The sequence below is a fragment of the Corvus hawaiiensis genome, chromosome 10 (assembly GCF_020740725.1).
Source record: "Corvus hawaiiensis isolate bCorHaw1 chromosome 10, bCorHaw1.pri.cur, whole genome shotgun sequence".
NCBI lineage: Eukaryota > Metazoa > Chordata > Aves > Passeriformes > Corvidae > Corvus > Corvus hawaiiensis.
Genome location: NC_063222.1, coordinates 7,888,697 through 7,914,009, shown reverse-complemented (window position 1 = coordinate 7,914,009; position 25,313 = coordinate 7,888,697). Strand labels below are relative to the sequence as shown.

Genomic DNA, 25,313 nt, shown 5'->3' with positions numbered 1-25,313 from the left:
GAGTTCTGTGCTCAAGCAGGCCTGGGAAATGAAGATGATATAACCCACCAGGCAAAGGTACAGGAAAAGAATTTGGGGAACAAATCCTGTGTGGTTTTGTCTGCTGGGAGTTTTTGTTTGTTTGTTTTTAATTGGGGGTTGGGTTTTGTTCCCTTTTGTCCAAACTACTTTTATGCTCTTCTGTCTTTCAATTGTGTGAGTCTATAAAATACAGCTTGGGGAATCATGCTGACGGTTGAATGAATGCTAACTGTAGGATATTGGAGTAATCTGCCATTGATGCCTTCAATGAAATGCCTTCAAGAAAAATCAGCCCTCTTCTATGTTGTGGGGTTTGGCCCAGTTGGAGAAGTGTAATTGGATAAAAACAAAATTTTGCTTCGTGAATATTCTCACCTGTGGCCTGAAACGGCCTTGTCCAGAAAAAATAGGGTTAAATACAGCTCCTCTGTAAGGCCCGTGGTTAATTGTGCAATTGTGGTTTTGTTCAATTCACAGAAGAGGGCAGAACTGAAAATGTAATTTTTAAAGGCACTGTTTTGGTGTTTCTGGTTAGCACTTGATTTTTTTTTTTGTTGTTTTTTTCCACTAAGACAGTGCTTCTTTGTCTTTTTAGTAAAACTGAGGTAGTGGGAGGAGACCTGAGTATGTGAGGGGTTCACATTCAGGTTCCCACCATTTTTCTGTGTATTAACATCAAGAGAGAAGAAACGGCTTCTGTTGCACTGAACCTGTGTATCAGCTCAGGAAGATTTTCGGGTTTTTAAAACGTCAGGTGCTTTTCAGTTTTATTCATCATCAAAATTGCTGTGTATCTTCCCAAGCTGCATAAGGATTTTCATCGCTTTGTCCTGGTATAAAAATACAACCAACTGGAGATGCTCCAGAGTTAACAGTGAATTTCACACAGGAGCCTGTGTATAAAATCCTGATTTAGAAAGAAACGTATTCTTAGCTGCAGGTCAAAGAGAGGACTTTAAGTGTATTATTTGAATGCAAGTTCACATTGAAAAGCAGTGAATTGAAAGTAACACCTTGCTCAAAAGACCTGTGCTTTTTTATGCTAAAAAATTGGACTACTGTAACAGCCTGTAAAATCAACACAGCTGGGCTCTCTTCCTTCTTTCTCTTCATTTCATTTTCATTTAATTTCATTTCATTTCTCAAATTACAAGCATGCTTAGAGAGGCTGCTCTCACTTACTTATATAACAGGCAAAATTTAGACAAATGGAGTTATATATAAAAACACTTTAGGCCAAAAAAGAAGTGGCCCTGGTGGCAATAAATGGGAAGAAAACAGACCAGTTCAACTTCCAGATCTTGTAGTCTGGGTTTGCAGCCATGTACGACAGGAGCAGACTGAGCCTTGAGACCAGTAGCTCACAGTGGGTCCCACCACTGCCCGTTATTGAGGCTGATTTTCATAGACTGACTTCTGTTTCCTTCATTGAGACAATGACATCAATTTCTTTCTGTAAGTGAAGTCTCTCCCTGCTTGAGTGTGCTGGGACTCTACCCCTGACTGAGCACTGACATGAAGGAATTTTGTCTCCCTGATCCTGGCAAATCGAACTCTTCCCCAACCCTTGCAGATGGGAGTCCCCACACACTTTCCATCTCTGCCTCCTGCGTACATGCTCTTATTCCCTTGAATATTAGAATATGACCTTTTCCAAGTGATAAATGAGTTAAAAGTCGAAGGTACTGCTTCATTAATAATCCTAGCCTTGTGTGATGGGTCACAGTTGCTGCTGCTGAGTAATTTTTAGGCAGCTAGTGTAGGTAGAAGAGAATTATACACTGCTGTCAAACTGGGAAATTAAAATGTACTTTCAAATCATACACTTCACTTGTACAGTTTATTTGGTAAAACGTTCTTTCTCATATGCATATTTTGTATGCAAAGTAATGTGAAAGGTGCAAAGAAGAAAGGTTAACCCATATTGAAAATCTGTAAGTTTCTAAATGATTGAGGCAGTAACAAATAATGTTTAGAAAATCTACTGTTTTGGAAAACTCTTCCTCTTGCTGCTTTACAGAAAGCAGCGAAGATGATGATAAAAATCTTTCTTTGCCTTAGCTGTGGTCATAGTTTTAGTACTAAGAGGTTTTAAAATGTTAATGTATTAGGCCCACTATAAGATATGTGCAGCTGCCTACTTGCACAGTCAATCATTTCTATGGAAATCGATGGACAGCAAATTGTATTTTCAAAACGGTACCCCTTTCTTTCTAATTTCCCACCGAGAGAAGGTAATTTCTTTTCACATTTTGAATAAAGGGAATACCTGCCCCAGAAACTTGACTACCAGCAGTCTTACACTATTTTCACAGCTGTTTTAGAATGGCAAAGAAAATTATTTCTTTCTGTGAATGTGTTTCTGGCTATGAGCACCAACCACTCCTAGATAAGGGTTCAAGAAATTGTTAGCTTAAATTGCAACAAAGAAACCTTTAGATTAGATTCACAGCCGAACTTTGAAATAGCATTAGGATGGTGACAATCCAGAAGTGCTGACCTGAAGGGTTCAGGCAAGCCCAGAGATGTTTTGAGACAGGTACAGTACAGGCTAGAAGGATTTCTCTAAGGAATGAGCTGGATAGAGCTGGTCCAGTCTTCCAGATGGGAGAAAGGAGAATATCAGCCACTCCCTAATCTTCTGTGATGCAGGGCTTGCTTTCTTAATTCCCCTGCTCCAAGAAAGAGCAAGAAGACATGCACAAGGATTTCATACATGTGTTATGTTATGTCTTTGATAGAAATACACTGATGTAGAAACACAGTTCAATACATTCAGTCTTTCTCTAAATCTCGTATTTGAATGGGTTCTTTTGATTTTCATGGGCAAAGCCTGTTTTAAAATTGCAGGAGAAAACCACAATGATTCCTCAGCAAAGGTAATCAGGGAAGTTTTTTGCTCAGGAATTGCTGGTACCCAAGGCACTCCCTTGGATTTCTCTTCTGGGCAGCATGTCCTCCATGAAGGAGCAAAAACTGCTGTCCCTCGTAGCAAGCAGTCTGTAATGCTTACAGGAGGGAGGATTCAGTGCTGTCCCAGGCCGGCCAAGCTGCCCAAAGCAGAGGAGCTCCAACAGTGACCTTCTGCAGAGTCAGACTTTTGGCTGGATACTGCCTTTTAACTGCCAAGATACCTTCTAAGTTAGAAAGGTTATGAATAGTTATTTCTGTATTTGCTCTTAGCAACACCTTTCTGTGTTGCATACAGGTAAAACCTTATAAAATGAAGGCCTTGTTGCCTTTGGAAAATCATGGCTCAGGCCTATTCTGCTAGAGAAGGACTGTGGGAAAGAGGCATAGCTGAATTAGAGGTAGAAAAACATGCTGCATGATTACTGTGTGTTCACCCAGTGGTGTGTGATGATTGGCTGAATTAAGCTTGTGCTTTAAAACTACGTAAACAGCTAAGAAACTATACAAGATGCTGAGTGGTATTAAAGATAAGCTTTTTGCCTTCTGAATGGAGTTGGTGTGTGTGATTCGTGAGTGTCACATCTGTCTCAACTGTGACATTTCTGATCACGCATGTAAAAGGAAAACTGGTGCAGCTATGACAAAAGCTGATGTTAAATGGCCTTCCTGTGATCTGGTCAGTTTTCCTCTGGCAAGCCTTTCACATTTTGTAGATACCATCAAGGTTAATGCTTCTTTTGGTGTGAGTCTGTCACTTTGCTAATGCTGGTTCCTTAATCTAACTTTTTTCCCCCTCCTCTTTAAAGGGAAGAAAAATATGGAACAGGTTTGCATTCACTGGAAAAACATTGTCCTTCTCCTTATGGCACCATCCCTGCCATGTCAGTGTCCTAGCAAGGGGCATTCTCCCACTGCTGGCAGTCCCGCTGCATAGCACAAGGCTTAAACACAGGACACGATGCAATAACCCTTTTCAGGTGTGTTTTCTTACGGAATTCCTTTGCAGCAAAATAGTAGAAGATGGCATCGAGGCAGCAGTTCAGGTTGGCAAATGTCATCGACACCTGGAGGAAGAGGCTGATGGTCTGTTTCAGACTGCAGTCCACGATCACGTGCTGCCTCACCAGGCACTGGAGGCAGATCCCAAGGTGGACGGGTGTGAAGCACACCAAAAACACCACAAGGTTGATGACGATTACTCGTAAGGAGCCACTTTCTTCTACCTTCTTTTTGACTTGACTTTTGTGATTCAGAAGAATCCAGATGGTTTGAGCAGAGCAGAAAACCATCACTGCGAGTGGGATCAGAAATCCAAATATTTCCACAGAAACAATTAATGGGACACTCCACGTCTCGTCTGACATGTTGTGAAAGCATGTAATAAGATCCTTCTTGTGAAACACATATATAGGGGTGCTGCAGATCCAAGCTACTGCCCAGATGAAGCAGCAAATCAAGACAGCACACCTGGGGGACTGGTTAGCTCGACCTTCAAAGGGGTGCTTTATGCACCTGTACCTGTCGACAGTGATGCAGACAATGATGAAGATGCTGGTGTAGGTGTTGACATAATAAGGAGCCTGTATGAAGGAGCACAGCAGCCCAGGCACCGTGGTGGCAGAGGAGTACAGCTTCAGCGGCAGCGAGAGCAGCAGCAGGACATCTGCGAGCGCCAGGCTGATCATGTACACAGAGGTTTTGGTCTGCTTCCTCCAAAAGCAGCAGAACACAAACAGGGCCACCGTGTTGAGAACCAGCCCGAGGATGAAGGTGGGGATGGAGATCCCCAGCTGCATGGTCCTTGCCAAGCTGTCGATGGCTGTAAAATTGCAATTCTCGCTGTTGTTGGTCATTTCTCCACTGAAATGACAAAGACAGTGTGTTGGAAATGTATAAGGGTCACAGTTAATGACGTGATAAAGCCAAACCAAGATACTTTCAAACACAGTTCTAGAATTCTTTGGTTTTGAGCTGGACACTTGGTCAGCTTTTGTCTATTACGGAAAGTGAAACCTTTCAAGCACAGAGCTTTCTATTCCCACTTTGAGTGCTTTGATATGTTACAAGAAAGTCTGATTCTCAGGGGAAAGTAGTCAGCATCCACTGATTACCATCCCATATAAGAGAATCCCATTCAGATATTGAAGAGACTGACTCCTTCAAAAACATATTTTCAAAAACTCTAAAGACTACTGGCTATCTCTAATAATTTGTACAACTGTTGGAATTTCCCTAACACTTATGCTTAGTTTTGTTGCTACACAGAAATGAATGAAATTATTATTCCATATTAAGGCATGTTGATCTGATAGCTGGAATTTTACTCTTATACCTGAATCCCCATGCAGCAGTAGCTTTTTGCTGATGTGCTTTTACTGCACCCACATTTATATGATATTTTCATTTCATACAGTGCTTATATCCAATGCAGTATTTTAAAAGGTCAACTTAAGAAGACTGATCTTTTATCTAGGTGCAAAATGAGTAAGTGTGTTTTTTCACTTATGTTTATCTTTCAGCATTCTTTAAATTTGGGGTTTGCACTTTAAATTTTAACTGATTATCTTAGATAATCCAGCAAAGATTAGCAAATGGAAGCCATGACATCTTCATAATGCAATTCTTAAAAAAAAATTAATTTGTCTTGAATAATTGTTATCACTGTTCTTAAAAATATATGTATGCTTTAACAAACTATGCCTTAAAAGTGCTTTTTTATAACCTCTTTAAATCAAAATCACAGAAAGTCCTAATAAAGCAGAAGAAATTGGTAGTTAAAGTTCCCAGTCCAGTTCAGCCAACCAAGTAGCTCAAAAGAAATTTTAGGAGTAAGTGAAGATGTTTTAAGATTTTGATCAAGAGGAGAATCTTTGCTTTGGAAGATGTAAAGTACAGCTCTTAAGCACTGCCAAATGGAGCCAAATTTTGCTAAAGAAGCCAAAAACCAATTAGTGAAAGGTTTTTTTCTCTTTGTGTGGCTAAAATAAAATATTTAAAATAATAGAAAAACAGAGAACAAATAGATCTGCTAAAAATTAACTGAGGAGATAGATAGCCTTGCATTTTGCTGACTCTTACACCACTAATTTGATGGGAATGCTGACATTGTGCTGGAGGTCAGAGGTAGGATGACTTGTGGGAATCAGTGAGTAATAATGGAAATAACTGTATCTGAACACAGAATGCACTCAGAGCTTAACATGCTCATATTAGTGAAACAGTTATTTTCCCGCTCAGACTACAGAAAGAATAGGCACATAAAGCTGAAGGTCCAGCCCAGTAATTGTTATGAAGTATGGATATTATTAGTGTGGCTGGAAAAAGGTTCAGTCTAGTCTGTCTGTTGAAGGAAAGAGTGTCAAATTTGATTAAAGCAATTCTGTAACTGTTGAGTCTAAGCTTCACACAGATTTTTAAAGAAAACTGCTAAATAAGTCTTCGATAGCTCTTACCAGGCACTTATCTTTGATGAAGTATCTGCTTTTTCATATAAGGGAAAGGCTGAAGATTTCAGGCACTTGCATTTTAGCAAAGTGTACTAGAAACAACTGAATAGCACTAGAAAAAACAGGATTTAGAACAAGGGCTGTTCAGTAAGTGAGGAAATGATCGCCTGGAAGCTGATGAGGACTACAGACAGACTGGATGGGGGTTACTAAGGGGATGCACAAATTCACCCAGACTGTCCTTGGCTGTGTTTCCCCCAGTGACCCCACTGTAAGAGTGAGGGTGACCTCTGGGGAGGTGCTGTCGGTCAGGGGCTGGGTACCACTGCTACCTGCAGAGAACTGGACAGAGCCACATGAGCTGGGCTGTCACAGTGTTGTGAACTTAGGAAACAGCAAAAGAAAAGCTGGATGTTATCAGTGGATTTATCTGTCAGAAATGAGAACAAAGAGAAAACCTTGGTTTGGTCATCAAGATGAGGTTAAATCAATCCATTTGAGCCAGCAATATGTGGCAGCTACTTAGAAAATCATGTGTTTGTGGTATGTGAGAGAATCACACAGAACAGGGAGCTGAGTTGGTGCCATGTGTACAAAGGATCATTGTAGGCAGGTGCTGCTGTCACCGGAGGGCAGGACAGGGAAGGGGACACGGGAACACGAGCTTTGGTGTGAGCATGGGCACCCATGCAAGGGCACCCATCTACTTGGGGAAAAAATCAGGCAACATGAAACATTTTGGGTAGTGACAACACTTGTCAATCCAGCACTTTGCAAATGTATCAGAAAATTGTGCATGATGACTCTTTAAAGCCTCAGGTTTGGTGCTACTTTTATCATATCTCTAGCTCACTGAATGCATTTTCTTTAGAATTCATTGGTACCAAATTGCATGTAACATTACTCCACAATATTATAAATTTCAAGAAAAGACAACCTTTAAATTGATAATTGTCTGCTTGTCAAAAACATGATGGTTTTTATCATTTTAGTCTCTCAAATTTAAAATTTACATCTTGAGTAATCCATGGGAATTGTTTGCAACTGTTCTAGACTAAGTAATGTTTGCTCAGAGTTAAATGAAGAATCATTTTCATTGACAAATAACCTTGTAGTCATTTCATAAGCATCATCTTTACTGCATTGTCCAAATTATTAGTAAAAATACTGATAATACTCATCCTGAAAGATACTGAACTGTACCAGAGACATCTTTCCTATATAGTAGACACTGATTGGTATCTCGGGGGGTACTCACTAATCATATAGAAGTTTTTTTTTAGATGATTCATACTGATCATATTTCCTTTGCTTATGAGAATTTCTTTAGTGTGTGAAACCTGTTTTGCCCTCCTACACCCCGTCTCCCATTGCTGACAGTGTCACTGAGGAAGTCAAATTACTTCTATTTCAGTCATTCTCAGATTAATCTGTGCAGATTTTACCTACCACTGAGTTGAGTTCTGCGTGCTTGCAAACAGATTCTTTGGTGGGTGATTCCAATGTTTCTTTCAAATACTAAAGCTGGGATTAGGGATCTAGTTTTCCCAACTCCTTCCTTTCCACCTTCTTAAGAGAGGTACCGCGTTTGCTCTTTTCCAGTCTTCTGAGGAAAATTTCTCTGTCCTCAAAAAGTTTTTTGAAGGAATCTCCTGTGGCTTTAGGATTGTTTCAGACAACTCCTAGAAACCAAAAGATAATATAAGAACCTGTGATTTACAGTACTCAAGAGAGTGTGTCTTAGCTGGTCCAGCCTCTGTGTCATCGCTGCTTCATTTGTTTCCAGTTTCTCCTGCTGAGGATTTTCCACTTCCTATGAACTCGTTAAACATTAATTGGGTTTACCCATAGCAGGAGCTTGTGGTTTAGTGAGCAGCAAAGGTGTTCTGACCTAGGAAATGAACAGCAAGGTTTTACAGTAATAGCTCCGCTGTTTTTTTGCAGTACAGCAGAATTCACGAATAGTTTCCTCTTTGCAGCTTGGATCTGAGTTCATCTGGCTCTAGTTGGGGTTCACACAAATCTGTATGAGAGCACAGATGAGGGATGTTACATTAAGGGTATTCTTATCCATGAACGCTTCATTAGCAAAAACATGGTTTTTTTATATCTATTTCCTAGAACATTATTCATGGTAGATATAAGTCATTCTCTCGTGGATGTACTTGAGAAGAGTAAGACGGCTTAGTGCAATGATGAGCAGCAGGTCCCACAGCTGCCATATATTTCATCTGTAGCTGGATAATTTCTTACCATTTTTTTCTAAGTATTTTGATTACAACAGAATAGATTTATATTTATCACTAAAGCAGAAATCTTTCTTTCTGCTCTAAGCTAAGCAACACTACATGTTTGATCTTATTGTTTGAGCTTTATAAGTAATAATCATCTAACCAGACTAAAAATAGTGTCTACAATCAATGTTGCTATTAAATTGTCGGAAAAATAAAAGTCAATAACTAAAATAGGAATTACTTTACCTGAGCCCCAGCAAGCAGATCAGCAGCATTGCTTCAGTCCAGGTTGTTCTACAGAGCTTGAGAATGTTGTCTTACAGACCATGCCTTACAAGTGTTCTAAGCGGCATAACCAACCACATCCTTCTTTTCTTCTCTTTTTTTCACTTTTTTTTTTTTTCCCTGTCTCAAGATACACTCTGTACTTACTTATATAGGCAAGTGAAGGTGGAAAAAGTGTAAAGATTTGAATCCTCCACTGTTTTCAGTCAGTAGTCAAAATAGGGTGGGGAGCAATTCGTCTCTGAAGTCAGGGGGTTCGGCGTGGCCTTTACCTGCTGTGATGCAGATGAGAGCTTTTGTGAGCTTGTGGTGGCTACCTCCAAATTTCCAATTATTCCTTGATCTGGGGAGGAGCTGGAAAGTGGGAAGTTGTAGGAAAGATTGTAATAAAAATAGGATTTCTTCCCCCAGTTTCTGCTCCATTTGCATACTGGAGATCAGTAGTCAAGTGCTCAGTGGCTTTTGAGAGATACAGCTACTTACACACACGCAGCTGTTAAACTATTTAAGGGGTATGTGCCAGTTTTAGCCAGTTCAGGTGTATGATTCATATCTTCAAGTTGGCAAACAAATGTTTATCTCTGGGAGGACTGAGGTGTATCAAGAAGCAACCTAGTGCCTTACATGTAAATTACACAGTAACCAAATACACTTTTCTTGAGATGAGCTTCCAAGGCTTTCTGGAACCTCTCTGGCTGAAGTGTGAAACTCACTTGCTAGTGCTGACAGCCCCTCTCCTTACGTGTGGACACACTGCAACCCTTTTGTAGAAAAATACAGGAAGAAATACAGCTCTAAGTGACAGTTTTCAAGCTGCAACCTGGCTTTGGAGGTAATTTTGTCTTTCTATAGAAAAAGTAGCATCAGCTTCGTACCACAGGACTAGGAGAAGAAAAAAATCTGCAATTTTCTTCCTGTCTCATCTAAAAATGGGGTTTGGGAAAAAAAAAAAAAGCAGAACCCTAAACAAAGTTTAGGTAAACCTCCTCAGAAAATGGTGAGGCAGAGGAAATGAAAGCAATATGATTCATAGCATTTGGGAAACACATTCTGGATTTGGGAGGTTTCAAGGGCTTTTCAACTTCTGTCTTTTCAGAACTGTGGTCTAGCTCCAGCTCAGCAACAGACTGAAATAAATCTGGAGTCAGAGAAAGAAACCTAAGAGTGCAACTACATATTAGCAGAAAAGAAACACCCTACAATTCCGAGTGACTTTTGAACAAGTTATTCTGTGTCATGTTGCACCTGAAATGGTTGAAATGGGTTTGCTTCTTTAATCTTCTTGCCACAGGCATGCTCCAGACTTAGCTTAAAAATGAATTTTAATACTTTGTGCTGCCTTCACTCCCAGCACTAGATTCATTCCTTGTGGCTCTATGAATTTCCCACTCAGTATCACCTGATGCATCAGACCTAGACAAAAAAATCAGCATTTCTGCACACATCAACAGCATGTTTGCTAAGCTGGCAATTTTTTTGTGATACATGTGGGTTCATTGCTCGTAGGTGAGCATGTAATTTGTTGGTGTGCACATAAATCTTCCTTTTTCAGGTTGGTCTTTTTGGCCTAAATGAGGACAACTTCCATCTAGAGGATATTTAATGAGAGCAAGTTGTGAATGACTCAGTCCCAGGCTGGCAGATGCATTATTGGCTGAGAAATTTGGGCTTGTTTCTCCCCGTCCTTGGTGATTGCTTTTGAAGTTTCTCAGGTGCTATACATGAATATGCTCAGCAGGAATTACTTCAGTGAATCCTTTGTGCTTCAGTGCCTTATCACCCAGCACTGCTGCTTGATAAATGCTGTATTTTGGGCATTCAGGTGGCTGCATGGCTCTGAAGTTTTCAATGGGAAGGAGAAGGCCTTCAGGTTTTTAAGTAACCACTAAAATGTTCTGAGTGTATCTTTTTTGTGCTACCTAGAGACAGGAATCTTAACAACTTTATCTGTTTCCCAGTATTGTGTTCATTTAGCAAATAAATAGTGGCTGGAGGAGCCATAATCCAACCGAAAGGAAGTGTATGACCAAAAAATTCATAATGTTTATGGCAAAGATGAGTAGGGTTTTCTGGTTGGTTGATTGGTTGGTTGGTTGATTGGTTGGTTGGTTGATTTTTTAATGTTTGCTGAACTTTCTCTACTTTTTATCCTCTTGGTGCCATAAGTGCTGCTCTTGCTAAGTCAGGCACCAGCATTTGCTGTTTTCAAGGAATCAAAATCTCTTTCAGAGGAAACATGTTCATACAGTGCAAAACCACATTCATTTGCATTATACCAGCATGAATTCTTCTGCTCTTTTTAAGTGGAAAATATATCACAGCAGCTTTGAGGTCCAACTTTCACAAATGTCTAAATTACGTGTTTGCTTGTACTCAATGGCCAGAATGGAATGAGTTGGGCCTCAGACCTAGAATTAGGATGCTCAAATGTAAATTAATCAAAATTCAAAGGAAGGGTTCAGTGTATTTCCGGGCCATTCTGAATGAATGTGTTATTTGTTCTCCCAGACAGCTCTAAAATATCATCTCAGATAACAAGACTTAATCATCCAGAGTAAAATGAGTCAGGAAAAGACATTGCTCAACAGACAACTAGGAGGTGAATAACAAACTGTCCTTGTGAAGAGTGCTGGGTGCAGTGGGGAATTAGAAAGCTGATGAACTTAGGGGGAATTAGAAACCTGAGTCTAAGTCTTTTATGCTGTGCTGTGAATGGTTTCTGATATTTTGGTGTGTTTTTCAAGGTTTCAAAGACTGCATGGCCATAGTGAGTTAAGCTAACAAGTCTTGTTCTAAGCAGGCTACCACAGCTTGCTACCCCAAAAGGAATTTGCTGCCTTCTTTTAAGAGGGGAGATCCTGGAGACTTTATCTAACTCCAGCGGAGCAGCAGAAAAGCCCTGGAAAGGAGAACTATGCCAAGAGCTCATGATGTTCTCACCTACCTGAAGATGTACTATGATGCTCTTTCTGTCTAAAGAACAAGTAAATAAAAGAACAAGCTTAGTTTTCATTGGTGGCTTAAAAATAGTTGTTTGTACTTGGGTTGGAGTACAGTGTTTTGTTTATCTGGAAACCTTCCACTTCAGACTAGTGCTCTTTGGGTTGCTCAGTACCTCTTCCTCATCTTCATAAGCAGTCAAAGCCTGACAAACAGTGAGCTATCTTAACTGTGCAGCTGGGAGCTTTGAATAGCTAAGGTGTTGTGTTTATTCTCATGAAGCCAGTTTTTTGAGTTCAGGAGACTGCAAAACTTAAAACCAGAAAACCTGGGAACTGCTGTATTTTGTCGGGAACAGCTGCACTCAGCATCCTCAAGGTGAGGCAAAGACTTAAAGGCAGCCCAGATGGAGCAAATATAGTATAGTATAGTTTTTTTGGAGCTGGCCAGCTATGAGGGTAGACTTATTTTTACAATTGAGAAACCTTACAAAGGCTTGTCAGGGTTGTGTGATGAGAGGAAAGGAACTGGGCTGTCTGGTGAACAGCCAGTCTCACTCTTATGTAGCTGAGTGAGCAAAATCAGGGGAGTAACACTTTGAAGTGCAGAATATCTTCAGCTGTGTCTGACTCAGAAGTTCACCATCTGAACACCAAGCATGCAGGATGCCATCTCCTTAGTGACTTCAGATACCCACAGTCTACAGCTGATGTTCTAATTTTCCACAGTTCAGTTTGGTCTTCCACAGCCAAAAAGGCCAGTTAGACATGGACAGTGCCAGTGAGGACATGTTCTTCATGGCCAGTCCATTCCTCCTCTAGGCAGGGTCAGAATAGCTTGTGTGTGGCCAAAAGCAGTTCTGGTTGTGGGCTTAGCAATAGGCTATAAATTTTTCTTGGGTATTTGTAGGAAGGAGCAGCCAGTCAAGCTGCAAGTTCAGCTTTAGTGAAACTGTGTAAGAATAGACACAGAGCTTCCTGCACCCATGAGCTTTGCAGTCTGCCCTCCAAGGTTCACAGCACACCGATCTGTGCCAGCTGGCAGATCAGGGGGCTCTGTGGTTGTTCAGCAGAGCTGGGCTGGTGCTGGTGAAGATACCATGCTCACTGAGCCGTGGCACTGCCAGGGGAAATGGTAGGTGTGCACAAAGCCAAGGCTTCAAATGAAACCGCCAGTTAATTTCACAATCAACCAGTAGAAGGAACTAATGGTTAGGAGTGGTGTGGATATAAACCCAGCACCTGTGCAGAAGACCACACAGCTCCTAGCAGGCCTCCTGAGCACTCAGGCTTCTGCGGGAGCAGTTAAACAGGCTATTTATCTGCTCTGCCTCACCACTCCAGTGCCAGTGTGTGGTTATTGCACACTATTCTTTTTCCTGACACAGGCAGTGATCAGATCAGCCATGTAATGCTCACCCATCTTCACCATATAAACTCTGATAAATGATGTTATCTAGATTTTCTCCCATAGAAAACATTTTCTTCTCAGCCTTTGCAGTGCAGTAGGTAATGAAACACAAAACAAAAATTATTTCCTTTGCATTTTCATTCCACCATGTATTACCTGAGCACTGTAGACTGGACCATCAGTACAAGTTACCAGCCATCACTGCAGGCTGGCACAGAGGGATGCCAGTGCAGGAAAGGAGCAGCAGCTGCAGGGCACTCTTGCGCCTTGCACAGTCATTCCTATACTTCCCACAGACAGCCCGGCACCAGGGGTAGGAGCTGCCTCCTCTGCAGGGTTTATGCTCTCTTGATGCTACTACTCTGAAAGACTCAGTTCTGTTGAATGGCTTGGTCTGAAAAGGAGCTGACTTGTGTGTAATGAAACGACATTTTTTTTCCTTTTCCTTTAGCTTGTCCTCATCCACCCCTCCTCAGTGTAGGGACTGGCTTTTCTGAAAAGAAAGCCCTACTCACTCAAGCCTATGACTGCAATGGATAAGCGTCAAATGAAGATCACGGATTGGCTTAAAAGGAACATTTTCCAGACTTGAGATGTGCCCTGTTTCATTAATGCATGTCATCTTTGCACTCGGAGCCTTTCCAATTTTAGCTCATGTGCTGCCAAGCACATTTAGTTGTTTTAGGAGTAGTGCACCAATAAGGCGCATCTCAAAGCATGTCTCAAGGATTGCAGAGAAGTTCTGGCCCCTCGCAGCATAACCAAAATGGTTTCTGTCCCAGGGATAAGGCTGTTGGAGCTGCCAGCTGAGGATTGTTTCTCACACTGATTTTGTCTCACCTGGGCGATGGCAGTTACCGCACCCATGGCTCTCCTGTTTGCCTGGCTTGCTTTTCCCTGTGGTTTCTGCAGACAATGGCATTCCTCCACCACAGCCCAAGTGTACTGCTAGGGTGTGCATGTCGATGTCTCCAGCCTGTGTCCCCTAACACTGAGATGTGAGGGTGTGAGAACTGCTGTCAACATCGCTGCTGTCATAAGTGTCCAGACAGGTCCCACCAAAGTCCCAATTTGAACCACAGAGTGACTTATCATGGAGATGCAGTGAGTGTGGCTGAGAAATAGGGAAAAATGGTTCAAGAAAATGCTGGGAGGGATCCCCGCATCTACTTCAGCGTCACAGTTTTGAGTGGTGCTGGCGGAGGAACTGCTGCTCGACAGTGCCATCTTTGGGTAGTTCATGCCTATGTTGGGCAGGAGGCATCAGTGTGGAACTGGACTTTTCCTTTGTGGGGTGCTCTCTCCCCCATGTGTATATCTGAAAAAACGTGCGTGTATGCATTTGCGTGCACATCACTATCATAATGACTTATTAACAGTTGTTACATTGCACATGTGGGTTACAGCATGAGCTTCATTTTGTTCTCATCTCTCCTAATCTGTCCTGGCTGAACACTTTTTATTTCAGTAAGATAGCCAGCCTTTGAGACCTTTGAGAGAGAGAACTTTGTTTTGTGCTGCTGAAGAAAATGTCCTTTTGTGAAGACGTGACTTTGTCTGTTCTCCTTTGGAAAGGGCAACTGAGCAAATTTCCTTATTTTTTCCACTGCAGAAGTGGTCTTTGCATTGAAGAGAATTGGCCATCCTTAAATCTGGCATCTGAAAAGAACAGTGATGGGGTAAGTTCAATCAGTTATAGCTTGTTTCTCCTATGCATGTAGGCTATCTGCCCTTGCTATCAGCATATGATTAATATTTAAAATATAACCAATTTGTCTTGGTCTCAGGGTCTTGGATGCTGCAGAAGGTGGGGATGCTGCAATGTGCTGCCAGCCCAGCTTACTCCCCAGGGAGAAAAGCACTCTGGCTTGTTTCTCTGAGAGTGGAACTCATCCTCCTTTGTGCTCAGAGAGGTTGTGGTGTTTGAGCCTAATGGTGGTGAGATACTTAATTCCTTCTGATGTGTAATGTTAGTCTAGCTGAGTCAATATGGCTGGCTTTGTTCTGGCAGCCTGGCATGACCCAGTGTCTTCATACACAAGTTTGACTGAGTGACTTTGGAAATAAAAACTGCACTTCATTTGCATATAATCATACCACTTACACTGATAATCTTCTAGCTTTGCACTTCAAGTGTGAGTGCTAGACATTTATTTGAAATGATGGAAAGTTCTCTTCCCTTTAGCAAAGGTGTATTCCTATAAATAGCTTGTAGAGAAAAGCCACATAACATAAACAGGCTCAAAAAAGCAATTTGCAGGAAAGTGAAAAACCTCAAAGAGATGAAAACCTTTCAAATGAACTACAGCTAGAGTGGTGGAAACTATCACATAATCAGTGCAAACTATTTTTGGTTTGGTTTGTTTTTTTTTTAAACAAAGAGAAAAGCTAAGATTTAAAAAAAAGCCTTAAGGGACAGAAGTTTTGCTTACTGAAATATCAGCCTGAGATGACAACTTCTGAATTTCAATGGACACTGTCTCCAAAAGATCCAGCAATTAATTTGAAGCTCAGAGTGGTCCAGCCTGCCTGCAGACATAGGTAATGTGTGTGTGTGTGTGTGTGTGTGTGTGTGTGTGTGTGTGTCTGTGGCAGCCAGGATGCTCTGCACTTTAAAAATGCACTTTTATCACTTTGCATCCAGCTGGGGGTGTGCTGATCTGTGCCAGGGGAGGAAGCTGGACACCAGCATGGCTGTCCTCCAGGACGACTCTTGGCATATGTCACGTAGGGGTCTGTTGTGCTGGAGTGTCATGGGCATGGGGGCCTTGGAGGAGCCAGATAGAGGTCCTGAATGTGTGCTGGCTAGCCAGCTCTCTCCAGGATGCATTGCCTTCATTTCTTGTGCTAAAAATCAGGATTGTCCTAAGAGACTGAATGCCTCCCCTGTTTGGGGTAGGATGAAGGTGTGTGAGCAGCCTCTGCTAAAAAACCCATTGTGCTGTTATATTAGGCTGCTCTGAATAAACCCCATTTCTGCCTGTGTTGGGTGGGAAGAGTGATTGCTGAGACCAGGGTGGTTGTATAGGGATTGTATCGAGGTGGCCAAGAAATTTGTGAAGGTAGGTTATCGTGTGGGAATTAAATGGTAGGATTGCCTTGAAGTCTTGTGCTTTTGGACTCCTGCCTGACCCCAGGAAACACCTTACACACATGCACAAGTGTGACCCGTTTTGTTCCTGCAAACAGGGGCTTTGGCTGAGATGCTGGACTTAGATTTCCTGGGCCAGAGGAAAATCATTCCACTGAGCTTAAACGTCCACTCAGAGAGCATACAGGTAAACAATGACAACTGGCCAGATGAGAATTGGATATTTCTCCAATTCCACCCTAAATCTGCAGTATTCCTCAATCAGCAAGCCTTTACCACCCCAGATCACAGAGAGAGGGTCATCTCCCAGCGTGAAAGAGCCAGGGTTCCCTGCAGGTGTGTAGTGGGTTGACCCTGGATGGATTCTAGGAACCCACCAAAGCCTCTCCCTCACTCCCCTCTGCAGCTGGACAGGGGAGAGAAAAAACAACAAAGGGTTGATGGGTTGAGGTGAGGACTGGGAGAGAGAGATCACTCACCAGATACCCTCAGGGGCAAAACAGGCTCAAATTAGTGATATTAACTGACTTTATTACTAACAAAACAGAGCAGGATAATGAGAAGTAAAATTAAACCTTAAAACCACCATTGCTCCACCCCTCCCTCCTTCCCAGATCTAATTCCTGCCCCCAGTGGTGCAAGGAGACAGGGAATGGGGGTTATGGTCAGTTCATCACCTGTGGCTTCTCCCACTGCTCAGGGAGAGGAGTCCCTCTCCTGCTGCACCATGGGGTCCCTCCCACAGGAGACAGCTCTCCATGAACTTCTCCAACGTGAGTCCATCTCATGAGCAACAGTTCCCTAGAAACTGCTGCAACATGAGTCCATCCCATGGGCAACAGTCCTCCCAAAACTGCTGCAGTGTGGGTCACTCTTCCACAGGCTCAGTCCTCCAAGGACAGGCTGCTCCAGCCTGGGAGCCGGGCCCCTCTTGCCACAGGCCTCCCACGGGGTCACAGCCTCCTCCAGGCATCCCCTGCTCCAGCGTGGGCTCCTACACAGGCTGCAGGTGGACCTCTGCATCCCTGAGGATCTCCATGGGCTGCGGGTGGATCTCTGCATCCCTGAGGATCTCCATGGGCTGCGGGTGAATCTCTGCATCCCTGAGGATCTCCATGGGCTATGGGTGGATCTCTGCATCCCCGTGGACCTCCATGGGCTGTGGGTGGATCTCTGCATCCCCGTGGACCTCCATGGGCTGTGGGTGGATCTCTGCATCCCCGTGGACCTCCATGGGCTGCAGGGGCACAGCTGCCTCCCCATGGGCTGCACCTCGGGCTGCAGAGGAAACCCAGCTCTGGTGCTTGGAGCACCTCCTGCCCCCCTTCTCCCCTGTCCTTGGTGTCTGCAGAGCTGTTCCTCTCACATGTTCTCACCCCACTCTTCTCTGGCCACAATTACAACTGTACAATAACTTTTTTCTTTCTTCTCAAATCTGCTATCCCAGAGGTGTTACCACCATTTCTAACTGACCCGGCCTTGGCCAGAGGCACGTCTGTCTTTGGAGCTGCCAGGGATTGGCTCTGCCGAACATGGAGGAAACTTCCAGCAGCTGCCCACAGAGGCCACCCCTGTAGCCCCCACCCTACCACCAAAGCTTGGCCATGCAAACCCAATACTTCAGCTGGTGAGAGACTCATAACCTGCCAGAGTCCAGTCCCAGCTCAGGCCTTTGCCTCTCCTCCAGAATGGGTGTGGGAGTGTTCCCAGGGCAGTCCCACTGCTCCCACAGGATGCAGCTGCAGTCTGCAGACTGCTGGGATGGAGCTCCAGAGCCCTGCTCAGGGCATTGCTGGAGAGGGCTCAGGGCCTCCTCTGGTGCTAGACAGCAGAGGGCAGCTGTAGCCTGGGGAATGCGTTCATCAGTCCCGTGTTAAACACAAAGGCACGATGTGGTCGCTTCAGCCCTGACAGAGCTATCCTGTTCTGCATGAGGTGTCGTGTCCCTCTCACCTCGCGCGGGGTGGGTCAAAGCACCAGCTTTTGCAGCCAGCGGGAGGGGGCTCTGCCTTCATGCTGCCTCTTGTAGATCTCTAACAATGTACAATCAAGAAATTGGTGGGAAAATAAAAGAGCTTTTGCATAGAAAGCTGTAGTATTTCCAGATAGTTGTGTAGGCTGTCCACTAACAGGGGCTAGAGGAATTCATTATGGTATAAAGAAAATGGCTGTAGTTTATGACTGTATGAACAGACTCTTTTAGAATTATATTTCCCTATATTATTATTAATGTAATGAAAAGTGCTCCTCTGTGTGTGGCCACCTAACTTAAGACTTACCTCTACATACAGTATGATTAGTTATTTCATGAATGAGAGAGACTACAAGATAGTGGAAGCAAAATGAGTATTTCAAATGGTGTTGACAAGTTGTGTAAATGATTTGGAAAAAAAGGAATTCAAAAAGGCAGAAAGACATGCAAAATTTTACACATATTTAGAAATAGTTGTGAGCACAAATGTGAGATATGGGTGAGCTTGATATGCTGCAGATCTGAAAAAGGGGATCTGCAGCTTAGAACAGATTGTATATGGAGCGTGACTGGAAATGAAATAGAAGATTATGCTGTTGTAGGAAAAATGTCAATGTGATTGTGGGATATCAATTGTTTGAGCTTGTAGAAGAAATATATTCAGTCTTGGGTGCCTCTCAAGAAAGAAAGAAAGAAAGAGGAAGAAAGAAAGAAAGACCCAGCTCAATCCAAGAGAGAGCCAAGAAAATGGGTAAGCAGAGCAAGTTACATCTGAAGCACAGAAGTAGCTGAGGGTATTTAGAGCACAGATATTGGGGTGGGGAGGGCACAAATAGGTCTTCAAATACATAAATGGCAGCTATGAAGGGGAAGGCAATAAATAGTCTGCTATATCCACTGCAGACAGGAAAAGAAATAATGGCTTTACACTCCACTTGGAAATACTCTGCCTGGAAATTCAAATAAACCCTTCTAATGCTGAAGATAGATGAAACTAGAAATACCCCTTCCTGTGAGTTGTTATACAGAGCAGGTTAGACAAAATTCTGCCAGCTATAACATGGGAATGTTGAGCTAGCCTTTAGTTAGATGGTCTCTTCCAGCCTTTTCCACAAGTCTGTGCTCTCTGTCAGTCTGTGCAGAAGACTGAAGTGATTATAAACCATCTTGGATAATGTGACAGCTCCGTGTGTTACTGCTGAGGGGGGCAGAGAAGTGTGCTTGCACACTTGGAGTACAGATCAATGTAATCCCAGAGTGGTACAAACTCCTCCCTTGGCATGAGTCCTCCTCATTCTCTACAAGTGGACCGTTGCCCTTTACCAGGTGGTAGAACCCTAAATTGCTTTATTCCACACCCACTTTAGCACAGGCTTGTTCCCTGATCTCACCAGTGGCTACAGGTGACTGAAGTCAAGAACTTCCCCATACATCACTGCACTCTATAAAAAGAAATCCAGCAAGAGAGAGCAACAAAAAATGGGGAAAAGAAAAAAGAGATGTGAAAAGAATTAATGTCATTTTCTTCAGATACTTCTTTGCCAAATATCATCTGGAGGCCAGAGTAAGCTGTGCTGAAGCAGTCCTTTCTGGGTTATTGGCTTATCACCAGGGGTGAAAAAATGTCTATGAGAATTGTTCTTTTTTTAGATTAGCCCTCTGAAGCAGAATGGAAATTCAACATTTCTTGGTTATGGTTAGACCCTGCTTCCCATCCCTTCTCCCATGATAGTGAGCAGAGTGAGAGCACGAGCACAAAGGCATTTCAGAGGAGCTGAATACATTTCAAATGCATCAAAACTGACGCTACTGCAGTTTGCTTCACACTCATGTTTCCTTCCCACCTCCGTTTCATTTATTCCCAACTTGGGTTTCCCTCTTCCCCCAAATCCCTTTTGGCTTTGAGGTGAGCTGAGGTCTCCCAGGCTACCTGCACAAACAACTGTGGGAGGAAAGAAAGTAGCTAAAGGAGGATAAGGAAAAACATTTAGGAAATAAGTTTTTAGGTTATTTTTCTCTTCCAAATGTGTTAGACATACTGTAAATGAGTAATTTTAAATGTCTTTGTAGACATCCAAGCAAAGGTGTAAGTTCCCAGGGACTCTCCTTTGGGCAGACCAGCAGAAATCTGCCTCAAATATCTTTTCCTTCTAAGGTGCCCTTCTTCCCTTCCTCTCCCAGGCATGCTGGAGTTAGTTTCAGACAGAGGTGAGGTTCCCCTTTAGTGGTTTGACACTTTGTTCAACCCGGCAGTGTAACAGCATAACTTGGGCCTTTTGGAGAGCAATCTTCAGCTTTGGCAGCTCTGGCTGTGTGCAGATGTTTTCCATTCAGAGCAGTAGGCAGCTCAGGATTTACCTGGTGGGCACTGGCTGCACTTTGGCCCCTTTTGCTCTGCCTGGTGTGATGCTGCACCAAGCTCTAGCAGGTGCAGGGACGTGCTGACTATGCTGCAGAAGCCAGATGTGGATAGAGTGGTTCATTTAACGTGTTTCTGTGTGCTCATGGAAAGCAGAAATGTCCCTGGTGGGCCATTTTACATAAAGAAACATTCTCTGGTTTGGGAGGTTCCTGAACTACAGGCTGCAGTAGCCTGGGAAAGTATCCAGTGGTTTTCCAGCCTGGCACAGCAAGGATGGTGTTCCAGCTTTGCAGTGTAGGTCCAGGGCCCTGCAAACCCAGAGTTGCCTGGGCTCAGGTGCTGTAGACAGCCAGCACTGCAGCAGGGGGACAGGGACAGCATGGGCTCTGCTGGATTTCTGCTTCCTATCAGCCTGAGCACAACTGGAAAAAACCCTTGTGGGGAGGTGACCTGTAGGGTGAGAGGCTGATTTCTATGCAAGGCTCTTCCTCATGAGAAGGCAGTGAGTTCATGCACTTGCAGTCTTTCTCTGGCTGCCCACAACCAGGAGCTCTATGCTGAGAGGGGGGCCCAGGAGCTCACAGAAGTTGCTAATATGGTGTGGCAGAGTTGAATCTGAACCAAAGGAAGAAGTTCTGGCTACCAGTGAGAGAAGATGATTGAGTTCAAAAGACCCAGAGTGAAATTTCTTCAGACACTTGAAAAGGCAGCTTAGCACAGAGATTAATCACAAAATAAAAAAAAAAAAAAAAATTTAAAAAAAAAAAAAAAGCCTACTTTTAGTCTGAAAGTCCCATGCGGAGAATATTAGTAAATCTTCGAGTTCATGCGGAACATCTTAGAATTGGGAGTTCAAGAAAAAGCAGTTTATTAAAAAAAAAAAATCTATAGTCAACTACCCATGCTCTCTGCTCAGAAATATTAGTCATGGGGAATTCCTAATTTCTCTGGTTTTACAAGCTTAATGCATCGGGAAATAATTGTGTTTTATTTTCCCTGACTGCATGCTGCAGACACTGCCATGTCTGCTGTGTTTCTCCTAGATGTGTGCATGCTTTCTGTTCCTCTTATGTCACACCATACTTTTTGTCACCAGCAAGGGGGAAAAGGCAGAAAAAGGAGTTATTTTCTCTTTATTCTGACTGATGCATTATTTAATTTTCCAGTGGAGACTGAGGTTTGTGTCCACAATATTTGTCTTCAAACCAGGATTTTAGAAGTTATAAAGGATCACTCATGGAGACTTGTTCTTTAACCATTGCCTTAAAATGAAACCTCAGATATTTTTTCTTTTTTTTGTGACAACTTTCTGGTTGATTGAACTTCCCTAAGTTACTGAAATCTATGGTTTTTTGCTCTTATATGGGTCATTTATTGAGCCAGATGTGCTGGAAACAAACCATTTAGTGGCTTAGTCTTTGCTGATCAGAGGCAGGCTAGAGAAGCAAAAGGTCAGAGGAAGAAGGTTGAAAGGTGGCTCCTCCTGCATTTTGCAGGTTGGTGGTTGGTAATTCGTCAGTGGAAGTTGGTAATAAAATAGGTGAGTGAGGGATGCTGTGCAGAAGCAGGGACTTTGCCCTGCTGGGTGTTTCACTCCCCCATGGACTGGTTGGAGGGACAGACCTTGAATAATCACTGCTCCATGTGAGGAAGAGGATTGCTGGTTGGGGTCTATTAGCCACTCGCCTTCCTCTCTCGGCTGCTTTTTTTCTCTTCGGCTGAGGGCTGTTTTGTCAAGCTGTGACAGTGAAGGGACTTTGCTGAGCCCCAGAACACTCTGAATTGCCAGTGCCCGCTTGAGCAGAGGGTGATTAATGGTCTTGTGAAACCACACTGACCCTGCACTGAGAGAGGTTAGACTGGTCTGTGTTGTCACTGGGAAGGTGGGTGAGGTTGCACCAGAATAAGCTGTAAATGCTTTAGAGAAAACCAGTGGATCGTCATCAAACCAAGGCCCCAACCACCTATATCAGCATTGCTTAGAAACATCTTTAATAACACAAGGGTGAACACAGGCCTGAGGAAGAGCTCTGGCACTTCCTGCCCTTACTTGTTAATTCACCCTGTAGAGAAGAGAAAGCATGTTTTTACCTTGCATGCCAAAATGCTGCTGTTTGCCAGGCCTGCTGCTTATCCTTCACGATGTCCCTGCCTCGCAGCAGTGCCACAATCTGCAGCATCAGGAGAGCATCTGGTGGATGTGCAGCAAAACCTGCTGCAGGAAGAAAGGGGCTTGCACAGCTCAAGTTCACTGGTGAAAAGAAATGTCCTCGTGTTGTGGTTTCAACTTCTGCCTTGGCAGGTTCAGGCTGTCAGCATGCTCACACCTCCATGATGACAGCTGGGGCTGTAGGTGCACAGAGCAGCCTGGAAAGATCCTGACTTTGGTGGTCCTGTTTGTAATAAATATATTCTGACCATTTCATCTTGGCCTTAGGTTAGGAATGGTTATTCTTAAAAAAGGAAAGGGAGTGTGAGACAGTGCCAAAGAGACAGATAAAAGTTGTGTGCTTCTTGCAGAAAAGTATTTTTTAAGCTTTTGTTTGTTTGCTTGCTTTTAGTGGTTTTTTGGCTTTCTATCAGATAAATTTTGCTGTAGTTGATAACACACCAAAAATGCCTTGGGCAGGGATGACTGATCCATGCTGGGGCAGGATGCTTAGCACTGGTCAGGATAACTCAGTAGCAGCAACCAGTTGTGACCACCAAAATCTGCCTCTGAGTGCTGCAAAAGCTGAGCTGCTTCTGGGATCATTTAAAGAGGATGATGATGACAATAAAAGGGGAAAAAAATCCCCCAGACCTGGAAAGGGTGAGTCCAAATGGTTGATGGAAATAGCCATAGTTTTCTAAGGAACCTCTTGTTTCCCTGTTTAGTGGCTCTATCTCTGCATACCCAAGAATTTGTCATGAGTCACCTTTTCCATAGCCAGTAGGTAGATTAGTTTTCTTACTGTTGAGATTTTTTTGGTTTTGTTTTGTGTTGTTTTGGGTTTTGTTTGTTAGGTGAGCTTTTTGGGTTTTTTTTCTTTTCTTTCTCTTTCTTTCTCTTGCATTTATGGAAATTCTTGTGGTGCACATGCTTCCTCACTGGGAACTGCAGGCTGGGTTGGAAATATCACAGGGCTACGGAATTAAACTGGCCCTGCAGATGTGGGAACTTCCCTTCCTCCTCCACGGTAGCCTGTCCTCTTTCATTGCCTCATCCTGCTCATGTCCAGCTTTTCCCAGGGGAGGGGGAAGCCACTGTGTCTGCAGCTGGTGGCAGAGGAGGAAGGGTGGTTTTACTGAGCAACTGGATCCTGTGTGATGGTTTGTTGGTAAGTCCAGCTTCTGGCATGTTGTGGTGACATTGGGTGACCCTGGCAAGCACCGGATTTTGATGAAACAGAACATCCTGAGGAAGGAAAGCCTCTGAAAGATAAAACTGCTGCACAGTTCACTCTCTAGAACGTGTCATTACTGAAACAGCAATTTCTAACACTTGGTTTTCCTCTGGACCTTGTTCCCCATTTCTCTCCTCTGAGAGCAATATAAGGCAAAAAGACAGTTTCCAGTTGCAGCAGGATCCTGAGACTGGTTGGGCGTGAAAAGTGGCACTGGGTTGGGTGATCCCCATGACAGAGTCTGGAGGAGGAACGGGAGGTAAATGCACACCTGGAGCCAAGGGAGAGCATTTATTGCATCATGGATGGGCCTGAAAGAATACCAGAGCTTTCCTATGCATCCTTCCAGGGAGAAGAGGTTTGTGGGATGGGTCCAGTGCAGATTCAGGAATGAACCATGCAGGGGGAGAGGCCAGGCCAGTGCCTGTGCTGGGGCCAGGCCGTGCAGACCAGTACCATTAGAGCCAAAAGCAAGGAGCAAAGTGTGTGTGCTGCACGGGGGAGCTGCGTGTCTCCTGTGACCCCAGCGGAAACCTTTGCACTGTCAGGGCCTTTGCCAGCACTGGGGGGAAAGTCTGAATGGCACAAAAATCAGCTTTTGTGATTTCTTTCTTCTGTCTATGCCATTTGATGTGCTGTGCCTTTGTGCAGCTGGAAACTGAAGAACCTTGGCCAAACCCAGACGTGACTCACACTCTTTAACCTCTGCCTAACACAGCCCCATGCGAAAGCAGAAGGTCCCTCCTTGCATCACTTTTACCAGGAAAATAAAACTCTTAAAATGTTAAACAGGGAAATGTTTCAAGGGAAGGTAAAGTGAGAAGTGAGCATATGTGTTTATGAGGAAGAGGAAAGTGTTGAAATACACTAGTGAAAATAAGTCAGCCTGGCATTCACTGGCAAAAAAAAGCCCATGTGAATTGATTAAAAAAAAACCCCAAAGCAACCAGAAATGGGTTGGATTTCATAACTGGCTCCAGTATTTTCACTTGAAATCTGCTTCACAATGATCATGTAGATAAATTGTCATCAGAAGCACAGTCCAAACCTGGGCTGAGTCTTTAAATGCAAACTCTGGGAAACCTTTACCTTTTCAAAATGGAGTGCTTTTTCTGCTGTGCCTGCATCTTTGTGGGAGGCCTTTTCTCTCTCTCTCTCTCTCTTTTTTTTTTAATCTTTATTTTTTTTGAAAACCAGCAGGGAATGCTGACAGGTTAGGATCCCTGTCCCAGGCAAGCAGGTGGTGGGATCCA

At 43.4% G+C, this 25,313-nt stretch overlaps 1 protein-coding gene across 1 annotated transcript; it reads right to left on the bottom strand.

Annotated features, from left to right (window-relative positions):
• Positions 1-955: 955 nt before the first annotated feature.
• GPR55 (G protein-coupled receptor 55) lies at positions 956-9,295 on the bottom strand. Its single transcript, XM_048315079.1, has 3 exons — positions 8,861-9,295; positions 7,830-8,062; positions 956-4,794 (listed from the first exon to the last, which is right to left on the bottom strand). The coding sequence occupies exon 3, from the start codon at positions 4,785-4,787 to the stop codon at positions 3,825-3,827; it is 963 nt and encodes a 320-aa protein (XP_048171036.1). The 5' UTR covers positions 4,788-4,794; positions 7,830-8,062; positions 8,861-9,295; the 3' UTR covers positions 956-3,824.
• Positions 9,296-25,313: the final 16,018 nt, after the last annotated feature.